At 33.3% G+C, this 26,646-nt stretch overlaps 2 protein-coding genes across 2 annotated transcripts in view; both read right to left on the bottom strand.

Annotated features, from left to right (window-relative positions):
• Positions 1-15,259, bottom strand: part of LOC100262056 (uncharacterized) — a 33,899-nt gene extending 18,640 nt beyond the window's left edge. The window contains exons 1-10 of the mRNA XM_002275660.5: positions 15,114-15,259; positions 14,868-14,980; positions 14,699-14,774; positions 14,459-14,601; positions 14,213-14,299; positions 13,380-13,463; positions 7,126-7,333; positions 6,870-6,955; positions 3,295-3,523; positions 2,968-3,091 (exon numbers count right to left, since the gene is read on the bottom strand). Coding sequence (XP_002275696.3) covers positions 2,968-3,091; positions 3,295-3,523; positions 6,870-6,955; positions 7,126-7,333; positions 13,380-13,463; positions 14,213-14,299; positions 14,459-14,601; positions 14,699-14,774; positions 14,868-14,980; positions 15,114-15,146 — 1,183 coding nt within the window. The 5' untranslated portion in view covers positions 15,147-15,259. The remainder of the gene's footprint in view (positions 1-2,967; positions 3,092-3,294; positions 3,524-6,869; positions 6,956-7,125; positions 7,334-13,379; positions 13,464-14,212; positions 14,300-14,458; positions 14,602-14,698; positions 14,775-14,867; positions 14,981-15,113) is intronic.
• A 1,918-nt stretch (positions 15,260-17,177) lies between these two features.
• On the bottom strand, positions 17,178-20,959 carry LOC100256954 (bifunctional bis(5'-adenosyl)-triphosphatase/adenylylsulfatase FHIT). The gene is made up of 5 exons (XM_010652487.3): positions 20,827-20,959; positions 20,635-20,745; positions 19,494-19,640; positions 18,961-19,059; positions 17,178-17,596 (listed from the first exon to the last, which is right to left on the bottom strand). Exons 1-5 carry the CDS (start codon positions 20,920-20,922, stop codon positions 17,480-17,482), a joined length of 570 nt encoding a protein of 189 aa, XP_010650789.1. The 5' UTR covers positions 20,923-20,959; the 3' UTR covers positions 17,178-17,479.
• Positions 20,960-26,646: the final 5,687 nt, after the last annotated feature.

Below are 26,646 nucleotides of genomic sequence, written 5' to 3'. Positions count from 1 at the left end.
ATAGAAGAGACGTTGTGGGTTCTATTTCATTTCTATTCCTCCCTTTGGGCCTCTTGCTCTATTGCTTTTAAAAGAATTTCACTTAATGTCATTCAACTAAGTTGGATTTCAGTTTGTAATTCATAATGGCTCCTCTATATGTCAACCTATCATCTTTCTCCTTTGTCTATCTAGACTTCAAAGAAATAAACATCTTAAAACTCTTGCGAGATTCAAAATCTCCTACATTCAATCTATTTGTCACCCAAGAAGGAACTTATGTTGAATCCTCATCTACCATAAGATTAGAGACACCTCAACTCCTCATCAATTGCACTCTTTCAATAGCACCAACATCTCTACTTAAATGGCTAAGCTAAAGCCATGTGCCTTGGAGAAAGCTTGGAGGACACCTTTATCATCTCAAATGGGGTCACCAATCCCAATTTAACCTAGGTTAACCAAGATGCAGCCATCCAAGTTAAGCTTCAAGGTATTAATTAGCGGAGGAGCTCATTCAGCCCACAACTCCACCAATCTCCAATAAGTTAGGCAAACCAATGTTCAATCCAACAAAATAATTGCTAAATGTAGGAGCAGCAGCAGCAACAGTTGGATCATCAATTCCTATTTGACATAGCTTAGACAAGAGGCAGCTATCAAAGTTAAGCTTCAAAGAACCTATTTGCAGAGGAGTTCACTTAGCCCACAACTCCACTCCTCTCCTATGAGAAACAAACCAATTTCCAATCGAACAAAATAATGCCAAAACTAATAGTGGTTGAAAAAGTACTAGTAGTAGTAATCGTATATCCATATATAGGTCAATTTAGGAGAGCTTTTGAAAAGCTAAACGCACCATTTGAAGGTCAAATACAGTCTTCAAGGTGATTTGGCACCCATTGGTAACCCATCCAATGAACAAGAACAGACCCCTTTTCCTTCTAAACCTAGCTGAAGTGGGCTTGAAATATGCTGTCCACGTGATGTTGCACCATCTTGGTGACTCTCCAACTCTAATCAAGTCAATATCCTAAGCCATTCCAAGAGCTTCAAAATTGGCAAGTTGAACCAAACCATCAACAAGCATCTAGTTCACAAGCATCTAGTTCAAAATGAACTCCTCAAGCCTTGCTCCCAGCTTAATGTCACAAGATGCTTCAAATGACCCTCCCCATGGGCTTATATATGAGGTAGGAAGCTTCTAGAGACCCTTGAAGACATCTACACTAAGCTCCAAGTGGAAGAGTATGGAAGCTTCTAGAGAGGGCTAGAGATGTCCACACATCTCTACACTTGGCTAGGAGAGAATTGGAATAGTGTGGGGTGTTCTAGAGTCTTCCAAAGGCATCTTGTACATAGCCTTGTACATAGACTAGTGTAGGAGCTTCTAGATCATTTTTTATTTGTAAGGAACCTCCAAGGTTCTAGAGACTTCCTAAGGTGCCTATAAATAGGTAAAGGCCTCATTTGGCCAAGGCACCACATAAATCACTTCCTAACCAAGCAAGTGAGCTTCCAAAGCACTTGTAAAGCATCCTTGAGAACAATAAAGCTTCCTATTCTTCAAATGTTGCCTACGTGTGCTTACTAGCTTCCAAGTCGGGTGCGTCTTAGCCTTGCAAACTAAGCATTAGGAGTAAAGCTGACTTAGCAAGATCAAGTGTCTTAGCTTGTCTAAGTGCCGCACGAGCTTAGGAAAAGATTATGTTTGTTACATTAAGCTGGCATCTTTGCATTAAGGCATCTGATATAGGACAATCCTCAAATTGTTATCTACAATCAAATAAAGTGGATTAGGGCTTCAATTTTTTAGGATTTGAGGAGACAAACAAGAAATAAAAGTATGGCAGCAGGAAAAAATAAATAAAGAATAAAAGAATAAAAGAGAAAATATACGATAAATACTTAGAATCTGAATAAGGTTTTCTAGGCGTCTTACCTAGAAGAAAAATAATGGAGTCTCACCATTGGCAATTGCAAGGTTTGCAAAAAGTTTTATATTATTCATCATCATTCATTCATTAACCCCGTTTTACAATAATTAACCTCATTTATAAGCTTTAGAAACTAAAAACTAAATAAAACTATGAAAACAGAAAACTAACCTTTATAGTAACTTACTAGAATTTTCATTTCTTTTCTAAGCCTCCTAAATTTTTCAAATTAACCTTTGTAGTAATTTATTTCTTTTCTAACACTCATAAAAAAAATGCAGACTTTCTTTTTAGAACTAGAAATTTAAAACTTTACAAAAAAAAATTCATGTAATAATACTTCTTAATAAAGAAAATTTCCTAGATTTTAAAAAGAACTAAAATAAAAACTTCCAAATCTAAGTAAGACTCAAATAAACCAAATAACTACTAAACTTGACTCTAAATAACTTAAATCAGAAATTTTTTCCTCCTCTTTTCTTTTCTTCCTTTTCTTGGATAGACCTCAGAGATTCATCCCTATCAGCATCAAGCCTCTTCCAAAGGGTTGATGGGGAACCATACCTAGGCAGACACCATTCAAGTGGAACTTCATTAACAATAAGCATCTAACATGTACTTAGGCATTCTTCCAAGGAATGAGCACTAATGTCTAGGTCCAGTAGGCCAAACACACAGATCAGCTTCATATGCAGCAGCAGCAGTACTTGACACATAATGGCCACATTTTGTGCAAACACTATCCACACACCAATACCTCATGGCACACATTTCAAAATCAAAACAGTCCATCAACAATGACTATAAAAGATACATTAAACCATGTGAAACACTTGATTATGAGAAATGCATACTAAATTTAGGTCAAGTTGTATAGTTCATGGACTAAAACTTTCAGATATTGTACATTTATGGGGAATAGAAAAAGTTAGAGAAAAGGTGCTTCATAGTGAAAAATAATTTTTTTTTTTAAAAAGTCCAAGCATATGCAACTATTCATAAAAGTTACGTATGAATAAAATTCAACCAATAAATTTGGTTAAAAACTGACCACATTTATCAGACTCAAATTTTTCCCCAAAATACTCCAGCAAGAACTTTCTTCGGCAGGTTGTCTGTAAGCAATAGTTCTGTGCAGCCACCAGTGAGTCCATAATAGCTCTTCTTTGATTTCCCTGTGGATGACAACCCAAATACTTCTAAGGTACAGAAAAAGCTCAAAAATATAGCTTGTTTTGGAGAAATTTAAAATAAAAATAAAATTAGAGCATTTTCAAGCACCTACTGCCTAATAAGTAAATAACCTGAAGTTATGCACCGTAAATTTTCCTGTACATTAGTCTCAAAAAATTAACAAGAAAAGGTCATGTAAACATACTGTGGCTTCTCCGCAGTAGAAATCTGCTTTCATGAAGTCACCTCTATTATAATAAAGCCAGCAGACAGAAGCTATACCATCTCTACCACATCGTCCACTTTCCTGATAATAGGACTCAAGACTCTTCGGGCAACCATAGTGAATGACATGCCTTATATTTGGTTTATCAATACCCATTCCAAAAGCAATAGTGGCAACCATGACATGTACTTCATCTCTTATAAAAATTCTGAAACAAGTAAAAGAGTCAGTGACACATGACTTCATGACAAGTCCTGGTCAAGCAATAAGATGGAAAAAGGTATAGTTTTTTTTTTTTTTTTTTTTTTTTTGATAGGAAACGACAAATGGATATATTGATAGAAAAAAGAAGTACAAGAGAAGGATGAGGAATCCTCCCACCAAAGAAAACTAAACTAAAATAATACAAAAACAGGAAAATACAAGGTAAAAACAAACAAACTCTCTAGATTAGACCAACCCATTGGAATTACACACCGCTAGTCAATCAAGTTCTAACACGTTAAGGGGAATCCCCTTAAGAACCTCGGAACAAAAAGCCCAAAGAGAAGCAAGGAAATGAATAGAGCCCCAAAGATTCTCTGAAATCCTTGCTTTATCCTCAAAAATCCTTGCATTTCTTTCCGACCACACAACCCAAATTAAAGCAATGCACGCAGCTTGCCACAAAACTATCCCTCTCTTAGATAAACTGAAACCATTATAATTGATGTACAGCATGTCAGAAATGCTCCTCGGGGGAACCCAATCCGTCTTGGTTAACTGAAATAATATGTGCCACAACCCCATCATCAAAGAACAATGTAAGAAAAGATGATCTGTTGATTCTCCATGCTTCATGCACAGTTTACAAATATCAGGACTAAGAGCTTTATAGGGTATTCTCAATTATAGCAAGTCATTAGTATTTACCTTCTTGTGTGCCACTAACCAGACAAAGGACTTGACTTTGAAGGGAACTTGAGAATTCCAAACGAACTTAGTAGGGAAAACTGAAGTAGAACCGGAAAATTGGGATAAGGCAAGAAAGAAATATTTGACTGCAAAAAGCCCTAAAGAAGATAAGGACCAGGATCTCGCATCTGAACCCGAAGGTGAAAAATGCAAACCATCAAGTGACCGCATGGGGCCTTCTAAATCTTCTATCTCAGAATCGGAAAGGTTACGGCGGAAATTAAACTTCCAAGAGAAGGGATGAGTAGAACCAAGTATTAAAGAAACAGAAATATTTTTATTCATGACTACTCTAAATAGTCTTGGATATTGGGATCCCAAAGGTTGGTCCCCCCACCAAAAGTCTTCCCATAACCGAATTCTTTCCCCATCTCCTATCACAAATCGAGTAAACTTGGAAAACTCCTGAAAGACTTGTGCAATAGTCTTCCAAGGACAACGATGTGACCATCTGACTATAATGTTGGCATCCCAACCATTAGAGTGTGATTCATAAATGTTTAAAATAACCTGATGCCATAGAGTTGAACCCTCTCTAGGGTACCTCCACAACCATTTCCCTACGATGCCCTCCCCTCTTCATACTTAGATTTTTTGTTAGGTACTCTTTTTAAGTCAATTTCGGTTTGGGACGGTTTAGAGGAGGGGTTTCATAAAAGACTAGTGTTGTGGAAAAGTCAATACATTTCCAAAGGAGGAAGACTTGTATTGATTTGTAGCACCCTTTCTAGCATACCTATCTATTTGACATCCTTTTTTTGTATCCTGAGGACACTCAAGCTGAGGTTGAAGCAAAATCAAAGGGATTTTCCCTAGGGAGGAGGGGCCATGGAACGAAAACCTCATTTGGTAAAGTGGGTCATCATATGCTCAAACAAAAGAAAAAAAGGTTTAAGGTGAGAAATTTATCATCCTCCAATAGAGCCTTGCTTTGCAAATGAAGTTGGCATTATGTGGAGGAAAGAGAGGAAAGGAAGGACCTTTTGGCAAAAAGTAATCAGTGGTAAATATGGGGAAGAAGATGCTGAGTGGTGATATCAAGAAGTGAGAGATGGGTGTAAGGTAGGATTATGGAAAACCATTTGCAAGGATTGGGACATTTTGAGTAGTAGAGTTGCTTATTCAATGGACAATGAGGGGAGGGTGAGATTTTGGACAGACAAGTTGTGCGGAGACAAATCTTTAAGGACATATTTTCCCTCTTTATTTGTACTCACCACCCCTAAGGAGGCTTAGGTGGAGGAGGTTTGGTTTTCTTCATCTGATGAGGGTTGTTAGGCACCCCAATTCTCTAGGCGACTCAATGATTGGGAAGTAGATATTGTGGAATGATTCATCTTGAGGTTGCAAGGGTGGAAGGTGTGTTGGGAGGAGGATGAGTTGGTGTGGACAAGGGCAAAGGATGGAAATTTTTTTGTTAAATCCTTGTACAAGTATTTGGAGTCAGGTGTGGACCTGCATTCTTCACGTGCGTCCCCCAACCAATGGCGAGACTTGCTTTTTAAGTGAAAAACTGTATTTTATAAAAATAAAAAAAATAAAAAAAAACCTAGAATCACAACTTTTTTTTTAAAGGGAAAATAGTTTTTTATGAAGATTGATATCGTGAGTTGAGTCAAAATTGCTTCCTTTTAAAAAAAAAAAAAAATGAATTTTGTGTAATCTTTGAGTGTGGTCCAATTCATTTATAGTTTTTGGCCCTTCTTCTATTGTAAATTTTGTGAATTTGATAAGGCCTTATCGAGGGGTATTGTTTCTTGTTGTCCCTCTTTGATTTTTTATCGCATCTTAGGCACCTATTTTATACTCTTTGTGTACTTTGAGCGCTTTTTTGGCATTTCTCTTATTAATATACGTTCTCTTTGTCTATCAAAAAAATAAAAATAAATTTTTTTATTATAAAATTAAATTTGTGAGAAGAACTAAAAAATATATTATAAAATAATATTAATATGTGTATTATTTATTATTATATATTGAATAACATAATGTAAAAAAAATTTACTCATAAAGCGTAATATAATTTGGAGTGTAATATAATTTTTATTTTAAATATTGAAAAATAATATATATTCCATGTTATTTTTTTATTCATTTCACAAACTAAATATAAGCATAACATAACATATCCTATTGGATATACTAACTTAAGATATCATGTCCATTGGATATAATATCTACGGACATCATATCTAATTGAAAATCACATCCTAAGATATGCATTTCCTATCTGATGAGATATGATATCTTAGGATATACATATTATATCCTATCCCGTCAACCAGTACTAATATATATCATAACATACTTTTTTCAAATAACTGAAGACTACAAGATGTTTTTATTTCAACCAACTGGAGAGAAGACTCCTTTGTAGATCCAGCAATGAAAATGTCCTAAAAAAGGACAAGAGGCAAACATAGGTGATCACAATTCACAAGCACAAATCCTTAAAAAAAATAGGAAACTAAGGAAAATTATACTTCAACAAGGCGTACAATGATGTAATCACAAACATGGAATTAGTGATAACATTTTAATGGGTATGGAGACAACAATGAATCATTCAAATATCTATCAACAAAAAAGAGCTGAAAAACCTGTGGGATTCTTCACGAGCACTATTAGCCATTTGACCATGATAAATGCCAGCCTTTATTCCAGCCTCCTGAAGTGACTTGTAAATCTAAGATATGTTATGCAAAATGTCAGGCAAGTCAACCAAAACTCTAACAGCACTAGGTACCCAAATGGTCTTCAAACAACACATATGTGCACAAAGTAGACACACAAAGAAATATCATCAATTGCAAGAACTAAAGTGAACTCGAATGCAATGAAATACAAAAAGTGCACCTGCTCAACATCTTTGATTGTTGTACAATATATAATGGTAGAGTCAGAACTAGCCACAAATTTTGAGATTTCCCCCACAAACTCATCCATAAATTGGGAATTGCGAATAAAAGATTTGACTCCATAGAAGAGATTCTTACGATCAAAGGATCCAATGAAAACATTAGGATCTCTCATCTTTAGAGAATTAATAATGTCCATCCGAACCCTGAAATAATAAATAAAAAGAAAAACCATTAAGACCCTTACTTCACCAATAAAATCTCAAGCAAAGAAAAGGCTTGTCTGCTGAGATTTTAAGTATTTTTAAACTAAAAAAATAAGTGGTCTCACCCTTTTGGATCAATTGATAATGTAAATTAGTTGCCACTTAAGAAAATCATTTTACCTGAACATGGCTTAATAAATCATGTCATAAAGACCTAACTAAACACTAAAAGAAAGACGCAATAATTTTTCGAAATCTTACAACTTTAAGTTTTTTTTACCACTTTTTCAAGCCTAATTCTTTTCATTACTCATCCTATCCTACAATATATCTTATTTGCAATAAATATCTATCTACTCTAGTTTTCTTCTAGTTTGCTAATTTGATCATGGAAAAGAGGTTTCATATCATGAAAAAAAAAAATGTCTTAATTGCAAAACACAAAAATGTCAGTTGAGTTTTCTATCTTGGTCATGGAAAAAAGTTCTTGTGATCAAAAAATGTGAAAATTAGTTTTATTTACAGCAGAAAAATGCTATATGTGGAAAAATTAGAAGAAGAATTGGTTTTTTTCTCTCTCCATTGAGGAATGAAATACATCAAATATATAGGGATTACAGGTAAAAATAGAAAAGAAAAACATCCTATTGCCAGTCGAGTAAATAACGAATTACAGAGACAAGGTTAGTGAACCATACAAATAAGGAAATAACTTCATTTTACAATATTTTACAGCCTATACAATCAGTAAAATCCAATTGAACCCATATAAGCGGTACAAATTCTTCAAGATGTCCCCTCAAGCTACTGAATAGGTGTTCTTCATTCACAGTTGCTTGTAATTGCTTGAAAATAATGAGTTCCAAGTACATTGGTCAATATGAAAGCTAGTAGACTTCTTGTAGATATGTAGCAGTGCATGGTAACCCACTATTCAATTTTTCTTTAATGAAATTGTGGAATTCGGTTTTAATGACCAGATTTGGTTGACCTATCGTAGTGTTTAATTAGGAGATATTTAGTTTAACTTTGCTAAATATATGACTTTCAAGTAAGATGAGATCTGGCTGTATTTTTGTTTTCAAGATTTAACCGTGTAAATCCCTAATTTTAAGGAGATCTGGCTGTATTTTTGTTTTCAAGATTTAACCGTGTAAATCCCTAATTTTAAGGGATTAGTTGCACAAATTTTATAAGGATCTTTTCCTAATTTTCAGGGATTAGTTTACAAATTTTATAGGGATCTTTTCACAGTTATTATAATCGTGTATTCTATATATCCCTTTCTTGTATTTACTTATCAAATATATATATATATATATATATATATATATATATATCCCTTTCTTGTATTTGGCATGAAGTATCAATGAAATTTTAGAGTTTTCCTCTCTAAATTCTGTTGGTATCAGAGCCAAAACCAAAAATACCCATATTCAAATGGCAAAATACGGTATGCCTGCTAAAAAAGATGGGTCAATATTGAAGGTATCGTCCAGATCTGAAAATATTGCTCCTTCTCCTCAAATTAGCAGCAGCCAAACCGATTACTGGACACAAGTTGAACAGCCAGAATTACATAGAGTGGTCGCAATCTATTTTGATGTTCATATGTAGGAAAGGCAAGGATGATTATCTCATTGGTTTGACTACTGCTCCATCCACAACTGATCTGAACTACAAGATTTCAAAGGTTGAGAATAGCATGGTAATGTCATGGCTCATCAACTCCATGACTAATGAGACTGGTGTTGACTTCATGTACTATGAAACAGCTAAAGAGATTTGGGATGCAGCAAAGCAATCCTACAACAATGAGAATGCTTCACAACTATTCGAAGTTAAAGGTATGATTCATGACCTACAATAAGGAAACCTTACTGTCACTCGATATTTCAATACTTCGAATCATTTTTGGCAACAACTTGGTCTTTTTAATGATAAGGTTAGCCTCAAATATAAAAAAAGTTGAAGAAAAAGAGAGGATTTTTAAATTTTTTTTGGGATTAAATAAAACCCTAGATGAACTGAGATGGAGAATACTTGCTATAAAACCACTTGTTAAAATTGCATCCCCCAAAAGATATGTAGGAACATTCATATGAAACATAAGAGCTTTATCAACTTCAAGTAAATGTCTGTTTTTACGTTCTGCAATTCCATTTTCTTGAGTAATGTCCCTACAAGTTAATCTATATAAAATATCTTTTTCTAGCAAAAAATCACCTAAACAATCATTATAAAATTCTATTCCATTTTCAATCTGAAGAATACTTCTTTTGGTTTGAAATTGGTTTTCAACCATAGAATAAAAATCCTTAAAGAGTTTTGCAACCTCATATTTAAAGTTCATTAGATAAAGGCAACATAGGCATGTGTGATCATCAATAAACATCACAAAACATTTTTTCCCAGTTAAAGTGGTAATCCTAAAAGGACCCCAAACATCACTATGTATCAAATAAAAAGGCTTTGAGGCACAATACGGTATTGCTTTATAAGAATTGTGATGGCTTTTGGCCAAAAAAAAAAAAACAAGTCTCACAATTAAAAGCAGTACAATCCAATCCTTTAAATAAACCTAGAAACAAATGTTTTAAATAGAAAAAACTAGGATGTCCTAATCTATTATGTCATAGTATTATTTGATCATGCACAAGGATTGAACAAACACTACCAATAAAACCCTAAGCTTGTTTATTCTCAAATTGGTTGTCATCAAAATAGTAGAGATTGTTGATCATTCTAGCACTGCCAATCACCATCCCCGAGTTTTAATCCTAGAATCCACAAAGAGAGGCACCAAAAAGAACTTGATAATTAAAATCCTTAGATAAACGACTTACGGATAAGAGACTATAAGAGAGTTTTGGGACATGTAAAATAGATTGTAATACAATTTTATCAGACAAACGAATAGAGCCTTAACCAACAATAGAACATAAGCTTCCATCTGCAATACATACTTTTTTATCTCCAGAACAAGGTGTATAAGAGATAAAAAAAATCAGACAAATTAGTCATGTGGTCAAAGGCACTTGAATCTATGATCTAAGGTGCAAATAATGAAAGAGAATATGCACACGATAGGCTACGTGCCTAAGTTAGAGATGTTATAGGAGTATCAAGAGTTGACAGAACGGGTTTCAACAATTATAGTAGTTGATCTAATTGTTCTTTGCTCAATGAGGGTGTCTTGGCAATATGAGCTTTAGCAAGGGTATGATTAGAGTCGCCTTGCCTATTATTCTTCCATTCAATAGGCTTCCAATTAGTTGGCTTCTCATGTAATTTCGAGTAGGTTTCATGAGTGTCACGTGGTTTATTACAATGATCACACCAAATTTTTGGCTTGTCATTCGAACAACACTGGTTATTAGGATAGTAAGAAGCAATAGTGCCCAATAAGGCTAAGTTTTCCACAAGTCCAAAGAGCTTTTTCCCAAGCATAACATTCCTCCTACTTTCCTCATGGTGCACTTTAGAGAACACTTCACTGAGAAAAGGGAGAGGTTGCTGACCAATGATTCTACCCCGAACTTTATCATACTTGACATTAAGCCCAACTAAAAATTTAAGTATATGTGAACTTTCTACCATCTTAAAATAGTTACAATTATCTGGATTTTTCCAATCATAATCATTGAATAAGTCAAGACCACGTCATAAACCCCTGAGCACATAAAAATATTTGGTAACTGAATTCTCATCTTGACGAATATTGCCCAATTTGAGTTGTAACTCATAGATTTGGGAGTAATTCCCAAGGTCTGAATGCAGTAATATTGTCCCAAAGAGCTTTGGCAATAGGATAGCACATATAATACGAGCTAAGCTCCTCCTCCATGGAATTTACCAACCATGCCATGATCATGGAGTTCTCTGCATCCCAAGTGGCATAGTTGGGGTCAGTGTTTACCGGTCCTTTAGTGTCACCAGTCAAATAACCAATTTTGCCTTGACCCTTAATGTACATCCGAACAAATTGTGACCACTTGAGAAAATTGTTCTCATTAAGGCAGATTGTGGTGATCTAGACAAAGTGGGAATGAGAATCGAATGTAGATAATTTTGAGGGATTGGAACCAGTGGTAATGGAAGGAGTAGATTCGAAAATTTTTGACATGGTAAGGGAAGAAGAACAAAATCGGAAAGAATGGCAAGAAAAAACTAGGGGAATAGCCAACTAAGTCGACTCTGATACCATCTCGAATAAGGGAAACACGCTTCCTTTTATAGATAAGCTACAACAAATCAAACTAAATCTGTATATGTACACCCAAATTTCTAGGAACAAAACAAAATCTCTAAATTTAAAATATACAACAAATTATCATTAAAAAAACAATAAATTATCCCTAAAAGACAGGTAACAACCAAATCAAAATTTCTCTATTTTGATCAAGATCCTCAAAAGTATTATTTGTACATGTTCATACTCATAATCAAAATAAACATGATCCAAGGGCTTTAAAGTGTGCCTTTTTTATGCTACAAAAAAGGTTATAAGTATTATCATCCACCTTCACAGAAGTTATTTGTATCCATGGATGTCACATTTGCTGAGAAACAACCTTTCTTTCAACATCCTTACCTTCAGGGAAGCCATCTATGGAAGATAAGGATTTGTTCCTACTTGACTTTCCAAACTGCCCATCAAGTTCTTCTACAACTGAGTCTGAAGCCGCCACCACCCTTACAACAGCTATCCCAGAAATTCCAAAAATTGACCCAAAAATTCCAGCAACTGTCCTAGAAAATTCCAGCTGCTATTCCCATTGAATTTGAGTCTAAAACTGTCATTCCTACAACTGTCAAGTCTGGTCCCATTGTTGCGCAGCCACTTCGAGTTTACTCCAGGAGAAAAGTGCCAGTTCCTGAACCTAATGCAAGCTCAAGAATCCGAGCCAACACCAAGTGCTGAACTTTCTTCCTTCTTCCCCTATTGCCATTAGAAAAGGAACCAAGAAGTGCACTCAATATCCTATGTCTCACCTCATATCCTTGGAAAAATTATCCCATACACACGAACTCCTCGCACTAGATTGAACTCCCTTGACATTCACCAAACATTACATGATTCACTTAGAGATAAGAACCAGAAAAAGACCATGAATGAGGAGATGGAGGCACTAAATAAAAACCAAACATGGGAAGCTATTGATATTCCACGAGGAAAAAGACCAGTACATGGGAGTTTATGGTTAAATACAAAACTAATGGATCTTTAGAGAAATATAAAGCAAGATTGGTAGCTAAAGACTATACTCAAATCTATGGAGTGATTATCAAAAAACCTTTGCCCTTGTGGGAAAAATGAATACAATGCATGTTTTCTTGTCTTTGGCATTTAACCTTGATTGGTGCTTGGCGCACTTTGATGCTATTAACACATAATAAAAAAAAATGTATGCTACAAACAAATGATATTTGTAAATATAAAGTTGTAAAAACAGTGTTTTTAAAATGAAGTATTTATTAATAAATATTCATAATCGAAGAATAATTTGTTAATAGTATAAATAGACTGTTTGAATTATTCCAAATTTATTGTAATTAAAGTTGTAAAAGCACCAATGTAAAGCTTTTAGGAATAAAGATTTAAATTTCATAAATTAATTAAAAAGTTACGTGTGTAATGAAACTTTGTTAGACAATTAAAAAAATCAGTTTAGTTTGTGTATTATTCATCGTCTTATCATTTCTAAAAGTTGCATCCTTTCGTGTTTTTTTGTTAAGTTACATGATTTTTTCATTTTTACCGATATTTCCGTAAAATCATACCACCAACATTTCCATCAAACATCAAGATTTTGATCCTGATTACATTAATACTAATAAGTTTTTCATTTCTACTAATCCAATAAACCTTTAAGATTTACAATTTCCTATTCAGTTGTAGTGATACTGATCTCTCTCTCTCTCTGAAGATTTACAATTTAGAATTCAATTACAGTAATGTTAGTAACTTGTATATAACCACCAAAGGTTCAAAATTTAATAGTTGCTAATAAACTAACTTTGTAAAAAAGGAAAAGGTGCTTACTTTTTGGTAGCAGTTGCAGTTAAGCCAACAAATGGAACATCTAGAAGAATAGCACGTAACTTGTCTAACTGTTTGTATTCCATCCTGTGAAGATAAAAAAATAATAATTCTTTAGAAAAATCTGATGAAAAGGAAACATAGAAGGCACAACGATGGAGAGGAGATTATGAATATTGTACACAGTTGAAAAGAATAAGAATAGAACAGCATTGTGATTCCCACATCAATGTGTCCATAATTCTAGGAACTGCTCAGGAAAATACAAGTGACTCATAATTTAAACTAAGAGTTAAGATAGAACAGGACCAGTGACAACATTTGTGAAATAATTTCAAACAACTGGGAGACTGCTGAATGAATTGAACTGATTTTTAAAGACCAATTACAGGTGCAAGTACAGGTAATGTTTCTAATGAAGAGAATGTAAGGGGTTACATTAAGCCAATAAAAGAGATCATCGGATGGGGAATATATGGGTATTGGAACAGGTTGGGGACCCAAGAATACCAATAAACTAGTTTCTGTAGTCACCAGAGCAACACAAGACAAGTTAGGTAAAAAACCAATTTACAGTCATATGTTTGGAAGACACAATCAAACAGCATTCCATTTGAGTTGTCCAAACTAAATCCCATAACCATCAAAAAAGGTGCTGCAGAGTGGCGTGTGTTCACCAGCATGCACATGCATAAACACTCCAAGAATTTTTGTTCATTCATGTAGCCTCTTAACTACTAGAAAGTAATTGAAAACAGTGTCGATAGTCAGGGGCCTGCAAAATTCATGAACTAGGACTATTTAATGTAAAAGAAAAAGAATGAAGCATTAATAACCTGAAATCATGGCCCCACTCAGATATGCAATGTGCTTCATCAACAGCAAACAGACAAATCCCCACCTTTAGTAACTTTGACCAGAAGCTTCAGTGACGGGAAAATAAATCAGCACAGCAGTTGACATTGTAAGTGAAAGTTAAAAAACCACCACATACAGCATATAGAAGTAATGAATACCGACCTCCACATTGCCCGCTTACTTTGTATATACCATTTAACAGTTTATGAGGAGTGGAAATTTACCTGCCAGGAATGGAGCAAGCCTTTTCTGGGGTCATGAACAAAACATGAAATGTACCACTCTCTGCATTTTTGTGGACGGTGGGATCAGTTTGAGCAGAAGCAAGAAACTCGGCTCTGATGCCCCTTTGTTTTAAAGCCATGACCTTGAATTTGAAGAATACAAGACAAAAGAAAAAGATGAATAGGCAAAGCAACAAAGATAAAAGCGGGGAGATGAGGAGAACAGAGTAATGGAAGAACCTGATCTTGCATCAAAGATATCAGAGGGCTTATCACTATAGCAGTCTTTCCCAAAATCAGAGGAGGAAGCTGATAGCTATATTAATAAATAAGTTAATTAATAGGGGTTGGGGGAAAAACAAAAATATCCAGAATGAGGGATTTGGGAAAACGGGGAAAGGGGGATCACCACAGAGACTTGCCGCTTCCGGTGGCCATGATGACCAAGGAGTCTCTTCTCTCCAGGATTTTCTGAATGATATCCTTCTGATAAGGCCTGAACCCAGAATATCCAAAGTATCTCTGCACCAAAACCCACATGAAGCTTTTGGCCTACTATAGCACTATGTATTCACCAATGCAATCAATTCAAACAAGCACCCAAAAAGCAATGAAGAAGAGGAGAGAAAAAGAAAAAAGGAGGGGACCTTCCAACCTTGAGAGTTGACTCCATTTTCTCTGCTCGCATTCACAACCCACAGCCCAAACGAGAGAGATCGAGAAAAGCCCTCCACTCCGGAAGCCGGAAGTAGCAGTCTTTTATATGCACGTACCTTTTCCCGCCCTTTCCCCTCCCTCGCCCCTGCAATGCCCAAGGGCGCGTTTGTCTCTATTTTCATTTATTTATGTCATTATGTGTATATATATATATATATATATATATATATATATATGTAGAGAGACACAGAGAGAGGTTTTTAACGGAGTTATCCAATTGGTCCTTTAGGCAACAAAATTAAAATATGGAAGTTTTATTCTAATTAATCTCCCTTTTGTGACGTAATTATTTTTTATTTTTAAAATTAGTTTGAAACTTTAATTGGAAAAATCAACTTGTATGAAAATTGAAATTTGTATTTTAAAACAGAGTTTTCTGAATTTGTAATAAAATTTTTCATTTTCAAATTTATATTAAAACAGTAGTTTATAAATACGGTTTTAAACCAATACTAAAACAAAAACTAATAAAACGTAAAAATCACTTGTTTTAAAAGAAGGAAGGATTCTTGGTTTTCTTATGTTTAATTTTACTATAAATTTTTAAAAAAAAATTAAATATGATTAAAGATAACAAAAAATTTATATATTTTAAAATTATTTAATCCTTATATAATATAAAAAACTATATAAAATAAGTTTAAAGAAACATATAATAATAAGTTATTGATTTTGAAGCTATTTTTTATTTTCTTTCATTTTTTCTCTCTATTGTTTTTTTCTTACATTTGCCCTCAAATTTTTCCCGAGCTTTGAAGTTTACTATACCTTAAACTTTCCTTAAAACAGGTATAAGATGGGCAAAATGATGAATTTGATCCAAAACTCATCTGTCGATCATTTTTTTGGCAAACACAATATAGTGCACCAGTGGCCAATGCTTTGAAATTGGACGACAAGCTGGTAAATCAAATCCATGTGATAGGCAGCCTGCAGCCATAAGAAACAAGCCTTTTGCAAACCACTTTTGCCGAGGTGGAATTAAAAAGACCTCCAAACTGCTTTGGAAATCATGTTTCATCCTTCGGCAATGCATTGGACTTGTTGGATGAATGACAACAAAGGACATAAAGACCGCTTAAAAAAAGTCTGATATAAAATTGAAATTATGAATTTATACTTTGATCTTAGAAGTTGTAATCATTAGAAGTTTTATGTAATCGAAGCCTAAGATGGTGTTTGTTTTTTAATTTAATTCTAAATAGAACTTTAGCTTAATAGTGTTAAATATTAGGTTGTTTGTTTTTATAGTATATTATTTTTATTAAGTATTAAAAAGTAAAGAAAAACCTTATTTTTTTCTTTTAGAAAAAGTTACGTATTTTAGTTTTTTCTATTTAGTAAAAAGTTTATAATAAGTCGTGAAAAAGTAGAAAAATAAACAACCTAAATTTTAAAAACAAATTGCTCTCAACAAAAAACTAAAAAAAAAGATACTACCTAAGATAGAAAATTAATGGTTATTTGATAAATCTACTTAATGAATTAGGTGTTGTTGGTTTTTTGACTGAATAAAAAAAGTCAAAATATTTGATTTTTTTTATTAAGGTAAAAACAACTCATTGATATTAACCAACATAACTAAACTAAACTTATTAATAATAAATTTACTTTAATTATATTAATTAATATCAATGAGGTACTTTTAGCCTAATAGAAAAAGTAAAATATTTTGATTTTTTTTATTCAGTAAAAAAATAAACACCTCCTTAATAGGATTAAATAACTTAATTGAATTCATTTAGTAGTTTAATATTTAAACTTCAAACAGAATTTTATACTTATAAATAATTGAAAAACTGTTTTTAAAAACTGATTTCAAAAACATTATCAAACAAACCCCAATGACACATTATTTATACGAGACATTCACCCTGTTTACGAAAGGTGAATTTATAAATTATTTCAGCAGCAACTAAAAATCCAGTCAGTAGTTCAGGAACTAGTCATTCCCCAATCCATTTTCCGTGCACCCAGAAATGTGTTAACCAATCATAGCAAATATCAGAAATGGTTCCATGCATTGGTAAAAAAGGAAATGAAGACAGGGGGTTCCCAATGATGACAGTGTCATCACTCTTGTAACAGCAGACACAGAATTTGCCATATTATATCAACAGGCATCTTCCACTCACACCAAACATAGAGCTTTCAATCAACAGTACTTAAAACTTTTATTCAACAGTAATATGAATTCCTCTCTTGCAATGTTTATCTGCAGCTATGTTGTGGCTGGAGCTCTGGGGTAATTTCAAAGTGTCTCTATGCGAATCATAGGTTGGGCCACATTTCAAGTTGACATACCTAAGAGAAAAGCACTTTGTATTCATCAGCTTCTTGAGCCATCTCCTCAGGGTTTCTATCCTTCCTTTCCTCATCCAAGTCCAGCTTCTTCTTTAATTCCTTCTCATTCTCATCTATCTACACCACATGACAAGCAGAAAATAGGTCAATTACAAGCAGACAGCATTTGGGTACCTCATGGATATGGAATGGCTCATATTTTACATAGAATTTGAACATACAAATTCAACCACTAGAATAGGGTAATTAGAGAAAATTGGACCCAAAAACACAATTGGTGCATGGGAACAGTTATTTTCAATGAAAAACGAGGGAATATATTAAGAATTAAAAATCGAATACAAAGATGGATGGGATATCCTCAGATGAAAAACATCACAACACCATACCCTAAGTAAACCCCAGCTTAGAAGCAAAAAAAATATGAACTCAAAGTAAGTTTACTGCTTGGGGAGTCAAACTAGCCCACCAATCCAACAAAATTTAAGTTAAGAAGGATGCCACCAAACTCCTTGGTTATGAAAACCCAAGGAGAGCTCAAGAATATGATCCCTCAACTCTATGAAAGATTTCTATCTATCCTTAATGTCTAACATTATTCCCAATTCAAATCACCTAAATCAGTAGCAAGCAAGACACAATGCTAAAGAATTTTGCTGCGAGCTCCCTTACAAAACCTGAAAGTAATAGGGTATCTGGAAACCGAATTGAGGGCTGCCCATTGAACAAATGGGATAACAAAGACAAACTATAAAAGGCCATGAGGGAAGAGCCAATGAAGAAAAGTTGAAACTCTATAAGGTCTCTTAGTCCAGAACATACTATTGACATTAACTTTCAAATAAGTCTAAATCAAGCCAAGACTAAGCCCTTTTTGGTAGATAATAAAAGATGTACAATAACAGAACCAAAGGGTGAGAACCCTGACACATAGGGAGCAAAAACTTTGATTTGGGCAGGCAGTGGTGCATCTCATATCTCCAACTAAATTTAGCCAACATCAAATCATCCTTCAGGAGATAAAAAAGAGATAAAGCTTTCAAATAAAAAGAGTCGAACCTATACAATTACAAAGTTTGTCATTAAGGGTAGGGAATAAAACTAAATTTTCAAGAGAAAGCAATGTTGAATCTCCAATCTCATGGTCATTGAGGTTTCTATGGAACATATTTTGGATTTCAAAAAAAATGTAGCTATTTATAATTTTCACTCGCATTACTGATAAAGGTGTTATCATATTCAACATTCATATCCATGATGATAAATCTACACCAATGAAAAAGATATATGCATAAAGCACAATGGAACAATTTAATTACCAGGGGATATGTGTACCTCCTCTTGCTAAGCACCTATTAGTATTATAACTTATTTTCTTACCAGAAAATGTTTGCCTACGATCTTTAATCACAGAATGATTTATTCAGCTCAAGGTTAAGTGGAATAATCCGATTGCAAGAATTGTCAGAAATGTATCTTACAGCATCATAGATCTCATCATTTTTCTCAAAATCGCCAACTTTCCTCGGGAGGATATGGATATGTACATGAGGTACTGTCTGTCCTGCCTGGGGTCCATCCTGAGGTATTGACAAACATCAAGCAGTTAAGATCTAAAGAAGTACCCAAACACGAAGTAAGTATACTGTCTACTCTGGTCAATATATACCTATTGCTTGCCTATCGAAAAAGTGCTGTCTAATCTGGCCATATATGTTAAAAATATATGTATAAATAAATAAGAATATATGCCTATTGCTTGCCTATCAAAAAAGCATTGTCTAATCTGGCCATTCAGGTTATATATATAAGATAAGGTGACAGCCACTGTATCCATTGATAATCAGATTTTCTTAATTTCCAATAGCACCAAAATGATAGGTAAAATCACACTACATTGCATACATCATAGTGAATATCCAATATAAAAGATGCTAGAACAGAGAAATGAGAGAAACGGTGAATAAAATTGAAATTAGAATAACAAAGAAGAATCTACTTGTAAAAGACTCACCTGAATTGTGAATGTAACGGAAGATGCCTTGTGATGGCATTCAAGCCGACTTCCAACCTTCTGTGCAGTGAGCCATAAATCACTAATCTCATCAGCAGTGAGATCAGCAAAACGCTTTACTTCCCGCCTTGGGCAGATAAGCACATGTGTATAATGTCAAGTTCACCAATTGGAACATCAAAATGTATATAATATGCATTATTGTAACAAGGTTATATTATAGTTTATCAACAAAAAACAAAAGTGTTAAAAATAGTACACAAATTGTCATGCAGGCAGATCAATCTCAATGTTTAGGGCATTTTAGCATGCACAGTTTTTAATTTGCTGGTTGTATGGTTCTACCCCCATTTCTGCAGTAACTCATTTACTGTGCCTACACTGTGTGTGATGCCCAGTACAATAGGGTGTCAAAATGTTCATGAAAGTTTAAAAGCCCCCACCCAAATGCACCCCAAAATGGTAAAGAAAAATGGGCAGGTTGGTGATGCTGACACTAAGTGATATGGTGAGTCAATAGAATGTCAAAATGTTCAAGAAAGTTTAAAAGCCCCCCACGCAAATGCACCCCACAAAGGTAAAGACAAATGGACAGGTTGGTGATGATATCAGACAGCCTCCTTTGAGATAAATAAATTAACATGTGGCGAGATTGAACTTAGCTTGAGACCATACTAATTACTAAGCAACCAATTTTCCTAAAAGATTAAGTTGTTAGAATTTGGGACCATGATTTATACAATGGAAGCTCACTGTGCCTAAGCAGAAACGAGTACCCAATTTTTTTTTTGTCAATGAAAGGATTGGGTCTCAGAATGTCAAACAGCTGCATTGGGAGGCATTGATCCCAAGTAACTGCGCCTTCTTTTCATCACAAAATGAAGGCACTCAAAGAAAAATTAGGAAATTTAACTTTGGTCATAAACAAAAACAAACAAATCATTGATTAAACAAAAGGATATGACCTGCAAAACAAAGATAAACGAATCATGGTCAGAAAAGGTAATTATTACCAGCAGTTGTTCAAACACAATGACAACAATATCCAAAAAAGCATGAAAAACAAAATAAAATGCTCTTGACATGCCTCATTATTCAAGAAATCCCTCAGGGAAGAATCAAAATTCAAAAAGAAAAATGTACCAGGAAGAACCGGACGCAGGTTGACCATGGCAAAGGAAAGATGGGTGGAGTAGAAAACTTCCTTAGAGCGTATTTTGTGAGGTCCAAATGTATAATGATCCAAGGCCATCTGTTGATTTCATCAATAAAAGATAAGAAAAGAGTTTCAAATTGTAGATATATTGAATGGGAGATTGTTGATTTTACTTGCCTTTGGGCGAGGTTGATGCTTATTGAACGATCTTAGCCCCCTGTATGGATATGTAATCAACCGCTTCCCAGATAGAGAAGTCAGCAGCTTTACCATTACCCTGCACTTTTGAGGAAATTTCTGAGAATGCAATCTCCCAATTGCTGCCCCACCCAGTAGGAAAATTTCAGCTACACCCCCCTGAAGTTCATAGAAATTGTAATTATACCCATAGTTTTTTATATTATATTGCGACCCTCTTAACCGGGCGTCAACGTTCAGATGTGCCCCTAGAAAACCAAATGCACCTCCTTGTCAATGGATTTTTTTTAATAAAAGTGACTAGCGGGGAAAATAATTTCAAATCTATCTTAGTTTTGTCCAAAAAGAAAATAAATCGTAAGTAAAAAATTATCTCTTCAAAAAATAATTTATAAACTTTTTAAAAAATCAAAAATCGTATTTCCAAGACACGATTTCTAAAATTCTTTTTTTTTTATATAAGAAGTGATAAATTGTCTCTTGAAAAAATGATTTTCATAAAAATAAATCATCTCTTCAAAAGACGATTTCCACACACACACACACACACACACACACACACACACACACACACACACACACACACACACACACACACACACACACACACACACACACACACACACACACACACACACACACACACACACAGATATATATATATATATATATATATAACAAATGAGAAATTCTCACTTAAAAAAAATAACAAAACAAAACCTTCAAAAATCCACTTTTCTATTCTTTATTCTACTTATACAATAATACAATTATTATAAATATATATTATAAAATTAATTAATTTTATTTACTAAATTTAATATATAAATAACATATTAAATTTAATATATGATAGATTTCTATTCTTTATTCTACTAATACAATAATACAATTATTATAAATATATATTATAAAATTAATTAATTTTATTTACTAAATTTAATATATAAATAACATATTAAATTTAATATATGATAGATAATCTATTATTTTTTTCTTTTACTTTGAAATTAAAAAAAAAACAAAAACTTGTAGACTTCAAAATTTGTCCCAATTTTATTTTTATATTAACTTTGAACTCAATTTTGTCCTTAGATTTTAAATTTCAATTATATGTGTTTTTTTGCTCACTTACTATTTAATAGCTTTTATTATTTTGTATATTATTTTATTTTATTTTATTACTATTACTTTTATTTTATTACTATTATTATTATTATTATTATTATTATTATTATTATTATTATTATTATTATTATATTCTTTTTTTTTTCTTTTCTCTTTCCTCTCTCTTACTACTCTCCAACCACCCCACCCACTCCTTCTCTCTCCTCCCATATCCGAGTTTTTGGTCAAAATGACCTATTTTTAAAAAAAATTGTAACATATAACCACTTTTTGAAACTTATGTTTAAATTAGTCTCTTTTGTGCCACGTAGGCGCCATGTCATTTAAAAATATATATTTTTTCGTCATTTTAATTAAAGCCTTGCAACTGAGGCTTCATTTTTTAATTAAAGCCACAGTTGCCAACTGAGGCTTTAGTTAATTTTTAAAAAAATAAAATTTTAATTAAAAATTATTAAATTATAATTTATGATTGAAATTTAAAAAATATACTTAAATAATAAATTATTTATATTTAAACTTAAAAATCTAGTATTACTTCAACAAACATAAATTGATAAATACAAGATATTATAAATGAATATTTTATTTATTAATAAATTAATAATCTTAAAATAATGAACTTATATAACATATAAATAATATATAAAATTGTATAATTTATTAATTTAAGATATTTAATTTGTTGTTTTTTAATATATTAATTTATTTGTATTATGATAAGTTTATCTTTATCAAAATAATAGTATATTTTTAAGCCACAGTTGGTAACTGAAATTTCAATTATAATTTTTTTTTTACTTTAAAATTTAATTAAAAATGATTAAATTACAATTTATGATTGAAATTTAAAAAATATACTTAAATAATAAATTATTTATATTTAAACTTAAAAATCTAGTATTACTTCAACAAACATAAATTGATAAATACAAGATATTATAAATGAATATTTTATTTATTAATAAATTAATAATCTTAAAATAATAAACTTATATAACATATAAATAATATATAAAATTATATAATTTATTAATTTAAGATATTTAATTTATTGTTTTTAAGATATTAATTTATTTGTATTATGATAAGTTTATCTTTATCGAAAAAATAGTATACTTTTAAACCGCAATTGGTAACTGAGATTTCAATTATAATTTTTTTTTACTTTAAAATTTAATTAAAAATGATTAAATTACAATTTATGATTGAAATTTAAAAAATATACTTAAATAATAAATTATTTATATTTAAACTTAAAAATCTAGTATTACTTCAACAAACATAAATTGATAAATACAAGATATTATAAATGAATATTTTATTTATTAATAAATTAATAATATTAAAATAATAAACTTATATAACATATAAATAATATATAAATTTGTATAATTTATTAATTTAAGATATTTAATTTATTGTTTTTTAAGATATTAATTTATTTGTATTATGATAAATTTATCTTTATCAAAATAATAGTATACTCTTAAGCCGTAGTTGTCATATATAGATTTTTTGACAAAATTAGTTAATGAAATTAATTACAAAAAGTGTACTACAAAATGTAATTTTTAATAGTTTAATCAAAGTCACAAAAAATATCCAGTAAACATTAATATAGTGGAAAATAAAAAACATATATAATCTCACATGCCTCTACAAGAAGAGAACCTATGTGTAACTGGTACTCTCTTCCTTTTTGGATGCTCCTCTCTAACTGTAGCAGGTACTGCATGTGACACATGAAGAACATCTGTCTGTGATGGGGCTGGAGCTGGAAATAGAAGTGGTGGTGGAGGTAGCAATCTAGGTCGACATAGGCCCCTCCTACCCCTCGGAATGGCTGGTTGTAAATCTAGTTGAGTAGATGTGTCAATCTGCACTGATGGTGGGTTTGAAAAGGTAGGAGGTTGTAATGGAGGTAGGTTTAAAGAAGTAGGGGGTTGTATTGATGGTGGGTCTGAAGAGGTAAGGGGTTGGACTGATGGTGGGTCTGAAGAAGTAGGAGCCTGAACTGAAGATAAGTCTAAAGAAATAGGAGGTTGTTCTGATGGTGGGTTTAAAGAAGTAGAGGGTTGCACTGATGGTAGGTCTGAATAAGTAGGGTGCTGCACTGATGGTACGTTTGAAGAGATAGGTGACTGTACTAATTGCAAGGATAAAAAGGTAGGGGTTGTAATGATGCTGATACTGACGATGTGATGGGCTGACAACTACTATATCTACCTCTCCCTCGATATGTCGACCGACCTCAAACAAGTGGTAATCCAGCAACTGTCGACTGAGTTGGTGACCTACCTCCTCCATGCTCTACATGTGGGATATGATAATCCTCCTGAATGATGCACATAACATCAGTGGCCATACAAATAATATCAACAATACCAGTGCGACAAGCATCACTATCAGAGTCCTCCAATACATGACCTCCTCGAGATATGATAGATGTCATAGTCTCAATCTGTCACATAAAATGATATATAATTATTTGTTGGAATATATATTATACACAATATGTACATAATATTAAAGTGATACAAACCAATAAGTGGGCAGATAAGGCAGTAGCCTGGTACCGCATAGGTCCAAAATCATCCATAGGTGTAATAAAACGACATGTAATACGACAATACCATGTCATGTACGGAGCATGGTAGTCCATATGAGGCTCTATAGGCTTTGTAGTGACAATGTGGTCCCCCCTAGCCTCCCATAATGTCACGTAGTGCTCATGATACAACCTCTAATCAAACTGAGGTCGACCATGTCGATCTATGGAGTGAAGGTCAGAATCAATAAAGGGTGTCGAAGGAATACCCTGTATGAGTCCAAACTGTCGCAACACACGCTTAGGACGATGCCACTCAACAATATAAATAAAAATAAGTGGTGACATCATCCGCCAAATATCCTGATCAGCTAAACAAATGTTTGGAAGCAACGCTAGTATATCGTCTGTGTAAGGCTACCATAATACCTGATATATTCAAATCTTAGTATGTATTTAATAAAGTTTAAATTATATTATTAATATCAATAATCTTGTTAAAGAATACAAATATTTAGCCTAAACCTAATCAGATCGTTGTCTATCAAACCCATCTCTGTATATGACCAACACATGATGGGGAGTGTCTGTATGGGATAAGAGAACTCTCCCCTTGCTCCCTAGTGCATCTGGCGGGAATCACTCATCTACATGCACTGGTGCATGGGGAAGTGATTACTACTCAAAAAGTGCTATTTTATAGCTTGTAATTAACTCTTTTAAACACTTTTGAGTAGTAGTTATTACCTTTTAACTCAATTGGCATGTTAAGGACCCTTGCAATCGTTGTTAATCAAATTGTGTTAAGTTTTGGTTTTTTCATAACTTTTTTATCACTAAAGCAATCCAAGAATGAGGGAGATCTTTGTATAGTTCATGGCAAAGCGAGTTGAAGCTCAAATTCATGAAGAAACTAAGGTTTGGAGCTTCATAACCCTTTGCCAAAGCCAAACGAGGATGCAAGGAAGAAAATCACAGAAGAAATCAACCATCCAGCAATTTCGCAAGTTGTGGAATCCAACTTGCAAAATTTTCGCAACTTGCGAAATAGGAAGAGGAAAGGAATCACTACAGGACAGAGAGTTGATTAGATGCAGGACAATTTCGCAACTTGCGAAATGACAATTTCAACTTGCGAAATTTTCGCAAGTTACGTTTGAACTTGCGAAATCCACTTGTAATCTAAGATATTTGCGCACCGACTCCGTTTGATATTTATCTTCAGATATTTGTGTAAATCCTTATTTTCTCCTTGTAACCCACCAATGACAAGTTTTCTTGGTTGGGAAGTTAGCAGGAGGGGTGAATAGCCTCTCTATATAATATATATTGTAATTTTCTTTTAAAAAAGATGTCTGGGGAGTTTTTCTCGGAGACAAACTTTTGTATAGTTTTTCAGAAAGTAATACACAGAGCTCTGCTCTGCCTTACTGTCTCATTTTTTTTTCTCTTTTATTTTTATTTCTAGCAAATCAAACTCTGAGGATGTTTTCCCAAAGGATGAGTGGCTAGACTTTTTGTTTCTTGGAGTGAAGGAAGCTAGGTAAGGTTCCGAATACAAAAGTGGAAGTTTCGTTGTTTCAGTTTTTAATGAAGAAAAAGTGTGACCCGTTAATGGTTTTTATCTTTTTAGTTAACTTAAAATCCCTTAAAATCACTTGGGCCAACACTTGGTAAGGCAAGTGGACTCCGTCCATTGAGATCCACTAGTTTATCTCTTGCGAGCCTTTGGGAGGTGGTTTAAAGGTAGGATTATCTAGAATAGCCAACACTTGGTAACCTTTTGGACTCCTAGGAGACATCCATTAGTTATCTCTTGCGAGCTTTTGACGGGTAATCCAAGGTTAAGGATCACCTTGAATGACCAATACCAGGTGAGAGGTATGAACCATTGCAAGATGATTCAGTGACAGGGATTTAGTGTTTGAAACCATTAAGGGGAAGCATCTATACCACACCGATTCGAGAAATAACTATATGTTAAATCCCCAATGCGAGGAAAAGATCCAAGTGACCGAAATCTCCCTTTTTGTATAAGGAACCTGAGCTTAGTGATCTAAAACTCCAAGAAGCACTTTTCTTTGTAAGTAATTTCAGTTACTTTATTTTTGGTTTCACTT

This window comes from Vitis vinifera, chromosome 6, assembly GCF_030704535.1.
Source record: "Vitis vinifera cultivar Pinot Noir 40024 chromosome 6, ASM3070453v1".
In the NCBI taxonomy this organism is placed as follows: domain Eukaryota; kingdom Viridiplantae; phylum Streptophyta; class Magnoliopsida; order Vitales; family Vitaceae; genus Vitis; species Vitis vinifera.
This window is presented reverse-complemented; position numbering and strand designations above follow the sequence as displayed.